We start from the raw sequence: 16,602 nt of genomic DNA on the forward strand, positions 1-16,602 counted from the left end.
AAAAATTCAGATTCAATCTACATTTGAGACAAGAGATCACAAATACACATTCCTATAGAGCAGGAATAAGCCTTGGACAAAATCATGGAACCATGACCACAAAAGATATATGAAATAAACCCATATTGAGCAGGCTGTAAATGACTGGTTTCTCTATATCAAAGCTTTTCAAATTACAGTACAAAATAGTCTGTGGACTGTATTAGAGGTCCTTATCTCCAGTAGCTATTTTTAGCTAAAATACCTTGAAAAATTAATTGAAGCAATTAATTATTACTATTCCAGAAAGACATTATGTGGTTACAAATGGCCAAAAAAAAGGACCTGAGACAATCCACGACAGAGAGGAGAAATGGTTCTGAGCTTCCCTATTAATATCTCACCACTGCTACAAAAAAATCTTGGAAATCTCTGCCAAATTAAAAGTTACCACATTCCAGAAACAGGGAAGTTGAAGAATATTGTCACCTTACACACCAAGAAAAATACACCTACTAGAAAAAAACCTCCAGCAGCACATGATTCAATGAAGAATCAGAATTTCAAACTTAAAAGACAGACAGTAAGGCTGTTCATTCCAACCACTACAGTCATAGCCACTGTATACTATATCCCATACCACTTACTTTCAACGTTTTTCCTAAAATAAATCACAGAATTTACACAAGTTTCTCTTGTTCCTGAATTTACAATTATCAAATATGAGACAACAGGCTTTTATGCATTAAGCACAAACAAAGCTAATTCTTACACCGAGTAAGAAAATAATGTGTATCTGATGTAAATAATGAGTTAATATATTTTGAGACATATCGAAATGCTTGACTACAGAAGCAAAATTAAGATCTTACTCAAGTTTACACAAACACAACATAGCTATACTAATGAATAAGACAAAGCCACTTAACAGCCCAATAAAACAGTTGGTTTACGTGGTGAAAAATAAAATTAAGATTGAAAAAAAATTAACATACAGATTCAATAAAAAACTTCTTCTTCCACTGTTTTAACTTCTTCAGCAGATCTTAATAGAACTTTGTCTTCAGAGTAGAATGAACTGTCAGCTGCTCAGGTAACCCACAGAAAAAAAATTGGAAAATCCCTCAAGAAGACAGGCAAAAATGAGTGCCTGATAAAGGGGTCAAGACACCCAACTAAAGACAGGATGCACACACTTCATTCCAGTAGGGGCAGAGAGTTTAAAGATGTCTCCTATGCATCACTTCTCAAAATAACTCACTATTTCCTATGAAAATGTTATGAAGTCCCAGCACCTCTTCCTTTTTTTTTTTTTTTTTTTTATTATTATAAACCCTTAATTCTGTTTCTCCTATGCCTTATTAAGCATACAGCATAAACTGCACTAAATCAATACTCTTTTTTAGCAGAGTAGAATACTTAAGCAAAGTAAGTGGAATACCAGCCCAAATCTACATGACACAAAGTATCATGGAAATAACCCTCAGTATGTGTTTTTAAAAAAGTATGGTTGAAATGTTGTCACCCTGTAAAAGTGACAACAGCCAATGTATGAGAACACAGAAAATTTATAACATCTACTGAGGAGTGAGAGGAATAGAAAATATTGCAGTGTTTTCTCTTAATATGACAACATAGCATGCACATGGCTGGTATGGCAATGAAAGCTTGCCATGTTTGTGACTGATGAAGCAGACCCAAGATTTAAGGAATAATTTCAGACTCAGAAGACTCTCTAAATGACCCCTCACAACGGCTCCATCAAACAGCAGCCTGGCATCCAAACATTCTCCACAGCTCATTCACAGCACGGTCCTGCTCTCTGCATTCCAGAGTTGCACACCAGTTCCATGGTGCTCACTCAAGCTGCAAGATCTAAGCTGTTGTTTCAACTTCCTCACACAGTCAAGTGTACAGGTACTAAAATAAACATCTATCAATTTCCTTCCTGAGGGCTGAATTTGACTTCTACTAAAAATCGATAATATTTCACTACTATCAAGTTCTGATTTTTTTTTTTTTTTTTAATAGCAGACATACTATCTCATGTTACCATATTTTACAAACCTTTCAGTTTACTGTCTCTTGAATATTCACACTAATGGCAGGGAAGGAGTAATACAGGGGAAGAGAGGGCCTAAGCTAGAAATCACTTACAGTGCTAAAATACATCAGTGAATTTGTATCTGGAAATCATCCTGTTGGTTAACATTCAACACCAAGTATCATCAATTTATATACTTATTTAGAACCCACACAATCTACCATTGCTATGAAAATACATCAATCAAGGTTAAAGTTAAAAGCTCATTTTTACTGAATTTTCATTTGACATTTGAAGATTAAACCAGAACTGAATAAGAAGTCACCTTTCTATAGATATCCAAAAGAAAGCAATATTATCCTAGCCCTCATTAGAGCATATTAAGAATCTCCCTGGTATTTGTGACAGCAATTGCCAGACTATTGGGACTGTAAAACAGTAAGTACTAACAGTTTAAAGTTTATGGCCAATTCTTTCAAGTATTCTGTGCATCAGGGTCATATATATATATGTATATATATATAACGTTCCTCCACATAGTTAATTTTCTATAACTATTGATAAAGTCATGAGCACTAATTCTGTAACTTCAACATTCAGAAAATTATGTAACTTTGTATTGTTACACAAGACTGACTCCAAATCCAAACATAAATGTTTGACATTTTATGCCAGACTAAAACTAACCAATTGCAAATAATTTTAAACTAATTAACTTTTCATAGTTCACAAACAACTTTCACGGTAATCACCACAACAAATCTTTACCATTTCTGTACAGGATTGTTATAATGAAAGTGTAACTTTTTGTTATCTTAAAGTAGTATTATAGTTATATTTCATTAATTTTGGCAGAACTAGTTTCTCAGGAATGAAAGCTGTTGTAGAAGATGCAAGTCCACTCTCCTATAAACTTTACCAAATGTTTATGATGTAAAAATAAATGATGTTACAACACAACTGAGTGCAACTGACTTTCAGAAGAACTCTACCTCCTCCTTCCAGTTCCAAATCTCATTATTCCATCGCAAGAAGTCTTTTTTAGGTATAAGTGAAAATTTTGGTTAGAGACATCACCTGATTTTCATTTGCCTTTTGAAGTAAAGTAAAAACAACTCACTGGAGTTTTTTTTAAAAAATCACTACCAAAGGAATGAGTAAAAAGACTACATAAGAAATTCATTCCATAACTTCTCAGTAATTCAAGCATGAGAGAGACCAGAGTATCTGAAGCAGTCAATTTGGTGCTGTAAAAGTTTTACATTAACTGGAAAGTTGGTGAGGTTTGCATCCATTTGTCAATTCTACTCTTATTCTTTTAAATAACGCTAACATGTTACATTGCCAGTTATTACAAGTTTCTATAGCCTAAATCATCTCCATCAGTAAAGGCAAACTGAACCAAGAACATTTGTGTTTTCTTGCTCTTGAGCAATTATTCAACACCTTCTTCTGCCTTCTACATAAGAGTTAAGCCTAACCTGGCCCCAAAAGACTGTTGTTTGTCTTGTTCTATCAATATTGTGATTTCTGGTGGGAAAAAGCCTAGATTCAAAGCAAAACCAAATCAACAAACAAAAAAAATCATAAACAATAAAAAAATAAATACCAACAAACCAACCTAACCCAAAACAGAAAAAACGTCTTCATAATTCTGATTCTCTACCTTACCCTGACAATGCCACTCAATTTAATGAGGTAGACATCATGACTGTCATAAACACTTTTAAAAATACTATACTGCCTTAGAGGACACAATGCAAGAGACAAATCTAAACCAGCTTAGATCTTGTTTCATTGACATGATTTTCCCACTGTTACTGGAATGATTTATTGATTTGTCTTTGACTGAAGAGAATCAAAGTCCTCTGCCTCGAGTTGCACTTACAGTGGTGTTCTTAGTCTACTTTAAAGTACCTGTTAAACAGACTTGGAAATTGAAACTCAACAGAGCAGTGAGTTTTTTATCTTACATTCATCATCACAGCAAGTATCAAACAAATTTTACTAAAGCATCACTTGGAGATAAGTTGGAAAATTCTGTGAAGTGCTCTACTGTTTCTAAGAAACTTCTGCTGTTTGTGATTATCAGCAAGTTTGCTATTTTGGCATCACACTAGAGCCCCAGTGCCTCCATTTCTGACCCCTTCAAACAAAAACAAGCTGCTCAACAATGTCTAATCCGTGCGTCATGTAATCCTGCTTAATACCCTACAAACTCTGGGTAATATTTGGGTAGTTTTTAAATTTAGCAAAGAACATCCTGGCCTAGTTCAAAGATACCCTTGCCTTGGGTAGTGTCCCCTAGAAACATCGCCCACACTAATTTCAAAGAAGAAAAGCAAATGCACACATATGCATAAGAGAAACTAACAAAAAATAAACTAAGAGACTGTGGTCCAATGTCATAATGAAAACACAAAATTACAAATCAAATTATTGAAACGGGAATGCATTATGCGAACACCAAACACACCACTCAAACAATTAAGAGGCATTCTGACTTTCTAACAGCGCTCACGGCCCCATTTGCCAGCACAAGTGCATCCGACCCGCTGCTCCCAGCGAGGGCAGGCGGCCGCAGAGGACAGCGGCACAGCCAGCGCAGTCACGCGAGCCTTCCTCCCATCAACACTGAGCTATTAATACAGCTATCACTCTGCCAGGGAAACAGAAAATCCCTTCTTTGAGACACCGTTTGCTTTTTGAAGCATCATTATCTTACAAGTGGCTCATACTACAAACACTACCAAACAGGTCTGAACTAAGTCCCATTATAATTTTTCAGCAGACTATTCTGACTGTCCTACCTAAGATCTCTCAGACCCTCGCTGAAGGACAAATATGGTCCTATTTTGTTTAGGCTGTCAGGCAGACAGTCTCCAATCATTAGCCTCTTGTCAACAGTGATGCTGGGGTAGATTACTACTGTGTAGTGCTTGTAATGGCAGGTGCATGGCCCTGGGGCTGCCATCTGCCAGGAAGGAAGTATTCTCCTCTAGGATGCTGAAGAGATTGACAAATAATGTAAACAAAACACTGAATCATTCCTAATCTATGCAATAAAGCTATTAGATTACTCTTCTGCTGTGTAGATGTCACCATCAGAGGTGGGGGCTTAGGCTTGTGACTAGGGTTGTTTTTTCCAAACTATTTTTGTGATTGATATACTGAGACAAAGAACATACTCTGAAGTAACTTTTATTTAACTGAGATGGACAATTCTAGATTTGAAAACAAACAAAAAAAAACCACCCTAGCATCAAAGATGTTTCTTTTGGAAAGTATCTCTCCACTTGTACCAAGCTTCTTTCTAGAGTATATTTACCCTGTGAGCAAGAACTTGATTTTTTTAAAAATTACAATTTTTGATACAGCTATATATTTGGGGTGGTCAAAAATTGATATATGTTTTGAAGTATTTTTTAACGCAAAAATAATAACAGAACTCCAAATACTGTCCTTGGTCTTTTAAATTAATTTCTAAAGGGATTTCTCATCATCAAATTGAAAATCTTTCCTAAACAGTCCCAGTTCAGTATCAAATTTATCACCTGAGCTACCAAGCAATAGCGTAACTCCATAGAAAAAAGTAGGCACTTAGCTATTCTTCAGGAAAGCTACTCATTACTGTTTAACTGACTACACAGAGATTATGAACTACTGCCGTCTCTGAGCCAGCTTCAAATGTTACTAGACATGTTAGCATTTTAAAACGCCAAGAAATACTTTTAGGAGACCCTCTGTAAAGATGTAAGCAATCTTTGCATTGATTTTTCTGTGGTTTGCATCAAGCTTGTAATTCCCAAGACTTAAAAGCTTGCGCTAACTACAAACACAGCTCTGCAACTGAGGGATTCATTCTGCCTGTATTAGTGTGGAAACTGCAAATATAATCCAAACCAGTAATCCTGGCTTCCTCCAAAACTGACAGAGATGCAGGAGAAAATGCATGCTACTTTATAACTGGCATTTAAAAGACAATGGGAGCAGTCACCTTTGCTGGTTCTGTTTGCTGCTGCTGGTTCTCTAGAGCCCTGGCAGACTGACTAATCCAAGAAGCCCACATGCTAGATAGCTAAAGGCAGTTGACATAAACAGAAAAAAACAAAAACCAACAACAACAAAACAAACAAACAAATTTTCCTTTGAGAACTCTGCTGCAGGAGAGCCAGCATTTTCAACAACTGGCAACAAGGGGACTATTGAGCTGAACTTGGCTTTACAAAGCTGCCACTCTTGACCCCCTACATACATACGCACAAAACTTTAAAAATAACTACATGCCAGACAACAGACACAAAGAAAACACATCTGAACTTTGGAGGTCACTACACTATCTCAAGTATATAAAAATTCAAGGGGTAATACTAATTTCCATGCATACACAGATCACTTCTAAGCAAATATTGTAAGAAACTATTAAAAAACCCAGAGAGTTTTGAAACCCTCATAATTACACATCCTAACTTAAAAAAATCAGTCAACATATACACTTTAAATTGCTATTACACATAGTGCATCAACTTAATGTTAAAACTTCCACAAAAATTGCTACATCATGACTAACACAATGAACACAGACAAAAAGAAAAAAAAATTAATATATGGACAACCAGTATAAAAAGTATACTATATTTCAACAAATTCAGAAGAAAAAAAAACACAGATATAACCTTCTTTTTTAGATGTTTATTACTTTAACAAGAAACATATTAATGGTGCTTTTAGAGAAAAACTTATAGACAGAAAATACCTGGATGTAATTATGCTGCCATTTAACTGCTGAATAGGTAGGGAAGTTAGATTTCATACAGTAACTGGCTAAATTTTTCAGTGGATGCTTGCTGTGTTTTAGCTTATAAACCACTTCAGCATTCCAGTGTAATTAACACTATTTTAAAAATTAGAGCAAATCAAGTGTTAAGAAACCCATGCTAGTCTCTCCTTTCAAAAAAACAAACAGACAAAAAAAAAAAAAAAAAAAAGACAAACCAACCCCACCATATAAAACATGCCCTAATACTCCTGTTCAAACACTCCTTTATTCTTCTTACTTGCAAACAAACGTCAGTCTATGTAGCTATCTTGAAAGAAATCAAGTAATCAGAAGCAATAATCAACCTAAGCATTTCCTCTGCCTTGAGCAATGACTGTACTGGTTCATTTTAGAACAAACCCACCATTCAATTTGGTCTATAACAATTTATCTTAAATGATTCCAAGTAACCATGACATTCCTTCTATGAGCAGTATAGCTAAACATCATCTAAAGCAAGAAAAAAATCTAATAGATGCCATGATATTCTATCTGCTTGTAACAAGCTGACACCCATACAACCAACACAAATTAAGATATTAAAAGCTTCATTTAACCCTAGATAATTTCAGTTTACATTTTGTGTTTCATTAGTGGCACTGCTAGGTTCAGATATAACCATTTTCGTTTGGTCACCTGCAAAGTGCCATCTGAAGATAGTAAATGATTTTTGAGATGTCTAAGGAAAACCTCAAATTTTTAATTCTAAGTGCGAGTTAAAAACTCAAGCTATGTAAGTTATTAAAAGAAGCTTAGTTCTTTCTGCTGTTAGTTTGATGTTGTTACAGAACTTAACAGTAATATAAACTACTACAATGGATTTATTCAAAAAAGACTTTAAAAGATGCATAGATTTCTAACACAGCATACAGTTCTTTTAATACTTTAAAGAAGTAATTTTAAAATGAGCACTAATTTTGTTAAAGAGACAAACACTCTCATGCTGCTCTGAGAACCAAAACTTTTTGGCAGTTGGCATATGAAGAGGAGGTCAAAAAAACAACTTAATATCACTCATTGTGTAAAGTAATCCCAAAGCAAAAGGAAACAAAGTTTATGTCTTCCACAATCTAAAACGTCATTAGAAAGACAGAGGAAGAGATTTCTTAAAACAGGCTTTTTTATTGTTTAGGTGCAAACATAAAACCCTCACAAAACTAAAAGCTAATTGACAAGGCGAGTGCAAGGGGTGGATCATTATTACCAAAAAATCACCTTATTATGATTTTAAGTAGATGCATTACAGCTGATGGCTTCTCCAAACAAATCAAGGCAAAAGAAACTGACACAGGAGGGAAAGAACCCTCAAGGTTTTTTGCATTATTACACATAGCATCTGTTCAATTTTAGAAAACCAGACCAACTACTAGAAACATTTACAAGTTAGAACTACAGAGCACTCTGTGAATGGAAAAGAAAACAAAACTAAAGATAACCCAATCTGGTGATTTAGATTAAGGAAAATCCCCTATTATACACCCGGTAAATTTAATGGTAATTTTAATTAATAAGTCCAGGACTACACACAAAGGGTAAAATCTTAACTCCATTGAGACAGAAACAAAACTTCTATTTGACTTCAACTTTGACTTCAGAACTATGATCCACCATAAAAAGTCACATCATTGTTGTGTGCAATCTGTCATAAATATACTGGAATAAATAATTCACACTTTATGAGAAAAATGAGTGTAAACATCTCCATAAATAATGAAATCCATACACAGTCCGTATGTTTCTAAGCAAAAAAGCGGTCATAATTTAAGAACAAAGGCTTGTTATTCGCAAGCAACACATTTTAACCCACCAATAACAGTATTATTTTATTTACATATCGGATGAAGGCAATTGTTTCCCCAACTCCTAAATATTTGCACACTTTTAAAACACAGTAAAACTAAATGAAGCGATAATTTCAAGCAACCTTTTAACTGTTCTGTTTCGACAGCAGCTGTGGATGCACTCCTTGCTCTTGCCATGACAGGATAAATTGGGCAGAGATTTCCAAAAGCAAAGCATTCCCTAAAGCAGAGGCAAGTTACTGATAGCAGAGAAACACACTACATGTGAAATCCAGCCACCTTTAAATTATATAAATAATTTCCCCTAAAACATTTATCCACATGAAAATACAACTGCTGCTATAGACTTTAAGGAAGAACTCAAACTGATTTTTTACATGTATCTTGCACAAATCAAAATCCTTAAAGAAGAACTCAATACATGTTTATTTTACATGTATTTTGCACTAATCAAAATATTAATTTTCTGAGAAGGTAATTACAAGGAGGTTGTTTGTATACTCTGTATCTCAGAGTCTCCTGTTCTAAATATTAAACAAAAGTGGATTCTCAATCATTTTAGAATTACTAGAAACCACTCTTGAAGTAAAATTTCTCACTTTTCTAACGTAGTTAAAAATGAAGTTTGAAAGAAGTGTGAACTAAACAAACAAGGCTGATTATATAATCTCTCCCTTGTGCAAATCAGTAATTTTTACAGAATTAGCCTTTCTCAAATCTACACAAATTACTACTGTTGAAATAATCTTGTCTATGAGCAAAATACAGTTTTCTTTAAACAGAATATGTTTCTCAGTAAAATATTAAATTCTTAGTAGTGTCCCAAATCACAATGTTTGAAACTCAAATACATTACCAAAATTCTGGGCGACCTTTTTAAGTAGTGGCAGAAGACCTTCCATAAACAAACTTCAGCATGAAATCCCAATGAAAACCAGAAGGGAAACTAGGAAATTTGCAGAAGTTTATTATTTGATTAAACTTACACCAGCGAAGTCCTTTATAATGTATTTTGCCTTCCCCATGCTGTGACTTTCCCAGTTGGGAGGCCATAAGTGCAATTAACCTGATGCCCACCCCGTTTTTGGTACCCAACCCACTGTTGGCTGAGGATGCTGGTGGTGTGAGGTTCTTCCTTACTACCTTGGCCTTACTCTGGTTCCATCCATCCATCCATCCATCCATCCCTGCATCCCGTACCTCTGAGTGCACCCTACAGGCTGGCACCCTTCTCAGGGAAGCGAGGTGCTGGAGAAGACAGCCCACCTCCTACAGATAGGGTCAATCCCAGCGAGCCTCCCCGCACCATTCCTCCATGTGATCTGCGTTTAGAAGCTTACGGGAAAGAGGAAAAACAAACACACATGCAGATTAAATATTAAAATAAGGCAAGCCTATAACCGTCCTTGGACAAACACGCGCAGCAGCAGCGCTGAGCCCTCTCCGCTGTGAGGCTGTAACACTAACACGGCTGCGTTCTCCGCGTTATCCTTTTGTTTACAGGATGGGAAGGACAGCGTTCGCTTCCCTCTCCTTATCTGACCGCTCCCATTCCCGCGTGCCGCCTGCCGCGCTCCGTGCCGGGTTTTCCCGGCAACCCCCCCCTTTCCCAGCCCAGGGTCAGCAGTTTGGGGAATGCTGTGGAAATAGCTCTTTCCCAACACCGGGCTTCATTCGCAATTGGGGCTGGAGGTGGCTCGAGACAAGCTCCTCGTTTCTGTGAAAAATCCGTTTGCAAAGCAAAGGGGCGTGATCGTCTGCTGGCGCCCAGGACCGCCATCCCAAGGCCGGGCAAGGAGAGCGGGGGCTGCAGCATCCGCACCGGGCTCGGGCAAGCCACAACGATCCTGAAAGCGACCCCAGCAAAACTAAAAGCAAGAGACAAATAAGGCTCGGCCCTCAACCCTTCCAGTCATTCAGAATAAGCCTTCGTCTTTTCAAACTCTGACATTGCATTCAACAATCCTCTCGTCTTAATTAGGTTCAAAGCTTGCTCTGCAAACGGTGGATCTCTCATCTTTTCCATCTTCCTGTACTTCCTATCAAAAGAGAAAATATTTTCTTCTTCAAAATCAACTAGCTACTAAGGAAACACAAGGAAAAAGAAAACTGCAAGTGGCTCATACAAGCTTTTGCTGCTCACTTGTTATCAACGCCTCTATCAGCACTGTGAATGGAGAAGCAATACCTATTCTTCTCCAAGCAACTACTACATGGCTTGTCATTTCACCCAGCTATACCCATGAACACATATTACAGCTATCTATGCATAAGAGCTTGACTACCATGTCTGTCATCAATCCAAGAGCATCCTTACAAGCATCTCATTATTGACTTTTCCTCCTTGACAGACTGGGTGTTCCGTGCCCTCCTCAACCAGCCTCCAGCTGTGTACAAGCCCTAGCTCACTGAGAGAAGGGGGAGTACTGTTTTGGGGAAGAAGGAAGGGTATTTGTTTCTTTCCTTTTTTTCTCAGCATAACCAGCACCTAATTAAAGGAATAGCTATGTACTGAAAATCGAAATTCTCTCTCACCCTAGATTTCAGACTTCTTCAGTTTGACACCCAACACTTGCAACCCATGAGCCATCAACCGGAACATTGTTACACACCAACATAGGCTGGGCCCTTAAGTGAAATATGCCCCACAGCAGCTCAAGCACATAGTGACTTCTGGAAAGAATTACCGATTTTTAAATTCACATTCCATGCTCACTATGACTTACTGTCAAACTTTTGCAAGAGATAAGGTATTTCAAAACCATGATATTAATTTTATCCTTCTCAATTTGATATTACAGACCTTCTCAGCTAGAGAGCCAAGGATTGTTTCTGTAATCTGATGTTCCCAGTCAAACAATCTTGGTCTTAATTCAACCATTTTATACTTTTAAATAGCATCTAGAAGTTGCATTAACATAAACTATTTAGGTCAAATTTTCCAAACACTTTTCAAAATCTTACTTAAGAAAACTCTTGAATACAGCCCAAACACAGAAACCGTGTAAACAGCAACTTCTCGTGCAGTACCCAGAAGTATAAACACATAATAATGGCACAGTAGTACTGAAAAAATTCAACCTTTTTCCTCATACAAAGAGCCACCAAGTTCCTCCAAGACTGCTTATTACAGGACACATAAAAAGGGATAAAAGTGATTTTTAAGGAAGCGAAGAGGCATAGTGCTCTACACAACAACACACAACCTTGGTAAACACAAAGCACAATCACACAGCAGGCACTGTCAGACGTAGCTACTCACCTTTCACAGCACTGGCTTCTTTCAGGTTGTGAGACAGGAAGTCTATGCTGGCATAGGTGCTCATCTCTACTCCATTGATGCCCCCATTCAGGAGGTGCCTAGCTTTCAACCTGGATTTGTCACAGTTTGCCAGGGACCCATCCACCACATCAATGGCGATGTAGTTGAGGCCATTCTGGAAGCCAGCCGAGGTCTCCCGGCACATGGGACTGCTACCCTGCTCCTCCTCCAGGCCTTCGCTTTTCCTGAGGGACACGTTCTCCACCGAGGCCGAGTTGTGTCGTTTGGGGTTGTGTGCGAAGGAGGGGGACACTGGGGTCACAGTGGTGGTGGAGGAGAAAGTTTCTGAGCTGTGCCTCCTCCGCCCCTGGGGATCTGCCCGGATTACTTTGGCCCCCCGATTCGGGTCTGGGGGAGGGCTGGAGAGAATGAAAGCCTCCACCCCAGAAAGGGTGAGCCTCTTCACGCCGGATGTGGGGCTGGTGACCCGGGCACTTTCTGGTTTCTGAACGATGGGTTGAGGTGGGGTAGTGGCCATGCCAAAGGTCATCTCGGTGTAATCACCGCCATCCGATGGGCTGGACGAACAAGCAACCCCCACAGCCGCCTTCATGTAGCACCCATTGGGCTGGCTGGTGCTGGAGGAAGAACCCGGAGAGAGAGCTTCCAAGGAGCCCACTGAGACCGTGCCCGACTGGGAGGGTGACTGTGACCCGAAGTCAATGTTCATGTAGTCGGAGAGAGGGGAGCGCCTCTGCCCCGTGCCTGAGCCCAGGGAGGAGGCTGGGCTGTCAGCAGGCAGCGAGGGGGGAGAATACACAGCAGCATCCCCGAAGTCAATGTTGATGTATTCACCAGGGCTCTTGGGCTCGGTCGGCAGAGGGTGCTCGTTCATGCTGGGCAGCATCGTCCGCAAGGTCTCCAAAGAAAGGCGGCTGGGCCGGGCCACCCGCTGGCACCGCTGGCTGAGGAAGCTCTCGGTCCGGCTGTGCCGCAGGGGCGAAGGCACCGTGTGGCTGGAGGGGGCGAAGGTGCCTGCAGGCAGCTGGCTCGCTCCACACACCGCCTCCTCCGGGATCATCCTCCCCGGGGAGTTCATGAACACATACTGGTCACTGTCCTTTGCCAAGCCCTGGCTCTTGTAGGAGCGGGGTAAGGAGCTGTATGAATAGCAGCTGGGCTTTGGGGGCTCACTGGACCCATGCCCTGAAGGGGCAAAAAAGAAGTCTGGGGGGGTGAGGGAGGGAGCGTGGGGCCCGTTCTGGGGGTCTCGAGGGGACATATTGATATAGTCGCCGTTACTCAGCCTTCCATCTGAGCTCTCCACTGACAGCTTGGAGCCGCACCACATCCGCATGTACCCGCTATCGTCAGGGGAGCTCTCCCCAGGCGAGCTGGTCTTGTAGCTGCTCCCGTTACCCGGGGACCCACTACCCACCCCTGCCCGGGGCTGCAGGATCTGCTTGGGGGCAGACACGCTGGTGGGGCTCATGGGCATGTAATCATCGCTGCCCCGGCTTCCCTGCCCTAAGGATGCGGCCACACCGGGGGTCATTGGCATGTAGCCGTCATCATCTCCCCCTCCTCCCCCCACTGCCGGCGGGCCCAGATTGGTGCTGCTGCTGCCGGAGCTGCGGTGAGAACCGATCTCGATGTCCCCGTAGTCCTCGGGGTAGGGGGTGTAGGTCACTTTGGGGGAAGCCCCGGCTTGGCAGGAGGGGAAGAGGCGGCCGGCGCTGCCGGCGAAGGTGGCGCGCATCAGCGTGTACTCGTCAAGGGAGGCGGAGGAAACCTGCGGCGCGGCGGGTCGCTGCCGGCACGGCGTGGTCAGGGAGTAGGTCCGCTTCCGATGGCACCTGTCGCTGGCAGCGTCGGGACAGGGCCGGTAGCAGAGGCGGCCACTCGGGGGCCGCTCCATCGCCATGTAGCCGTAGAGGTCGGTGCCGCCCCCCGGGTCCCGAACCGGGGGAGTCTCGGCCACCGACTCGGGGGTGTTGCTGCGATTGCTGGCAGTGGAGGAGGAGGAGAAGGGCCGGAGGTCGCCGCCAGGGCTGGAGCCGTACTCATCGAAGGACATAAAGCCGGCGTCGCTGGGGGAGCCGGACACGGAGGCGCTGCCGCTGGACGGGCGCTGCGGGTGATGCGGATGGGCAGTGTCGGAGCCGAGGCCGCTACTGGAGGAGAGGCTGATGGGGCTGGTGGCGGAGGGGGGCGAGTGGGAGGCGGGCATGGACATGGAACGGCTGCTCTGCAGCCCGCCACCGCCGGCCAGAACCGGGAGCAGCTTCCCCGCCTGCCGCCCCCCGCCGCCGCTGAGCGTGTGCGAGCGGCTCAAGGGGGTCCGCACGGGGCCCGGGCTCATGGGGCTGCCGGCCGCAGAGCCCACCCGGCAGCCGTCGCCCTCGCTAGCCGTTCTCACCCGGCACGGCGTGCACTTGGTGCCGGCGCCGGCGGCGAGGCTGTCGGTGCGGGAACGGCGGAGGAGGCCGGTCTGGCTGGGAGGCAGGTTGACCAGGTGGTGGTGCCGGCGACCGGGCACGGTGATGGGGTGGGTGGCGGAGGCGCCGCTGCCGCCGGGCCCGCCGGCCCCACCGGAGGAAGAGGAGGAAGAGGACTGGCTCTTGCTGCGGGGCCGGAACTCGGACAGCTCCTTCAGCGCCTTCATAGCCTCCAGGATGGTCTCGTGGATGTTCTGGGCCACCACCGAGTCGTCCGCTTGCATCCAGAGCTCGCCGGGGCCGGTGGCGGCCGAGCGCCCCACCTCGATGAAGAAGAAGCTGTCGGAGTGGCCGCAGCGGCGGATGTTCATCAGCTGCAGCGTGACCGAGGGCAGCTCGCAATTGAGGCGCACGAACCCAATGGTGCGGGCCGAGAGGCAGAGCCGGTGGACGCCGGTGAGGTTTTTACTCTGCCCCAAGCCCTTGGGCTTCAGCGTCACCTGCCAGACCTCTCGGTAGGCAGCGGTGGCGGGCGTGATCAGCCCGTAGTTAAGGTCTTCGCCGGCGGCGGCCAGGGAGGCGGCGGCCGCGCCGCAGGAGGCGGAGAAGGGGGAGGCGAGGTGGCGGTAGGGGGACCCCTGGCAGGCCGCCTTGCCCTCGTTGAGCAGGTCGGTGAGAGCCCTGTACCAGCCCTCCTGCTCCTGCTCGTTCTCGGCAGCCACAGCGAAGTACTCGTCCTTGGTGTAGAGGGCGATGAGGTACTTGTGCTTGGCGTCCGCCCGCTTGTTGATGTTGAGGCAGGAGTCCAGGGCGATCACCCGCTTGGGCGCCCCGGACTTGTTCCTCCATTTCTTCTCGCTCTCGTAGTACTCCAGCCGGGCGCCCCCCGCCTCCTCCCCGCCGCCGCCCGGGCCGCGCAGCACGAAGAAGCGCTTGTGGCCGTGCTTCTGCTTGCGCAGGTACCCGCACTTCCTGACGCCCTGGTTGTTGTTGTTGTTGTTGTTCAGGTTGGGGCCGGGCGGGGAGCTCAGGGGGGGCAGCAGCCCCAACACAGCGGGGCTCGCCATCCCCAGCCCCGCGGCGGGAGCGCCGCCCGGCTCCTCTCGCTGCTGTCGCCGACGCTGAGCGGATCCGGAGCCCGAGCGCCGCGGGGGAAAAAAAAAAAAAAAATAAGAAAAAAAGGAAGGATGGAGGGAAGCTGGCAAAATAAAGTTATTCCTTCGTAGAAGAGCGCGGTGCCCGGAGCCGCAGCGCGATCCTCCGCTGTCACCTCTAGGCAGCGGATGCTGCCGGCGGCCGCCCGGCGTCCTCCCCGGCTTGAGCACCGGCGACGCCGCTAAGGCTCCCCGACCGCTGCTGCTGCTGCTGCTGCCGCTGCTGCTGCCGGCGCCGGCGGGAGTTTCGCCGTAAGTAACACATCGCGCACCGAGTGCCCCAACTAAAGAGCAAAACAACACGTGACCGCCGCCTCACCGAGGCGCTCACACACCGAGACGGGGCGGGGCGCCGCCGCCGCCGGCACCGCCCCGCATTGGCCGCCGGGCAGCGCGAAGGACGGCCGCGGCTCTCAATGGGGCTGCGGGGCGGGCTCTCGGCGGCGAGGCGGCGCGACGCCGTTGGACGGCGGGAGCCTCGCCCCCCACCCCCTTCCCGCCCCTCCGCGTTCCCGCCCACAGCCCCCGGCCCCCTTCGGGCGCAGCGCGAATCGCTGCTCCCGCCGCTGCCTTCCGCGCACACGGCGCGGAGCGGCCCCGGGACGCGGGCGCGACGGGGACACCCGGCACGTGCGGCGAGCCCCGGCGCTGCCCCTCGCCATCTCTCGGGACGCGGCGGGGCGCCGGCGGAGCTCGCCGAGGCCATATCAGGTGCTGCGGACCCGCCGGGCGGAGCTTCCGGCCGTGCGTGAGCGCCGGGCGCCCCCCGCACGCCCCCGCGCACACGCGCGTGTGCGTCAGCCGTGCCCGCACACGCGCGGCCGCTCCGCGCTCCTCCGCCCGGTGTGTCACAGCGCCCACGCCGCCCCCGCCCGCCGCGCTGCTCCCGCCCCGTGCCGCGGGGAAATGCCACCCGGGGGGGCCGGGGGGCAGCGGCCGCCGCTGTTAGTCCGTCTTAATTAAACTGCATTAACGTATCCGGGCGCTTCGCTTTAGTGGCGAATAAGGGCAGCGTCCGCGTTTCCTCTGGAAACGATCGCTGGGGGATCGCGGCGCGGGGATTACGGAACAAGCGGCGGCGGGGGCAGAGCGTCCCCGGGCCCC

At 45.7% G+C, this 16,602-nt stretch overlaps 1 protein-coding gene across 3 annotated transcripts in view; it reads right to left on the reverse strand.

The window, feature by feature from the left end:
* IRS2 (insulin receptor substrate 2) overlaps positions 1 to 15,739 on the reverse strand; it is a 28,467-nt gene extending 12,728 nt beyond the window's left edge. Inside the window, exons 1-2 of one of the 3 annotated variants that reach the window (XM_058859782.1) lie at positions 11,907 to 15,739; positions 9,845 to 9,979 (exon numbers count right to left, since the gene is read on the reverse strand). In XM_058859782.1, the coding sequence (XP_058715765.1) occupies positions 9,858 to 9,979; positions 11,907 to 15,411 (3,627 nt within the window). In that variant the 5' untranslated portion in view covers positions 15,412 to 15,739 and the 3' untranslated portion in view covers positions 9,845 to 9,857. The other 2 variants (XM_058859843.1, XM_058859928.1) reach the window with 2 other exon arrangements.
* Between the last annotated feature and the right edge of the window lie 863 nt (positions 15,740 to 16,602).

The sequence above is a fragment of the Poecile atricapillus genome, chromosome 1, assembly GCF_030490865.1.
Source record: "Poecile atricapillus isolate bPoeAtr1 chromosome 1, bPoeAtr1.hap1, whole genome shotgun sequence".
NCBI lineage: Eukaryota > Metazoa > Chordata > Aves > Passeriformes > Paridae > Poecile > Poecile atricapillus.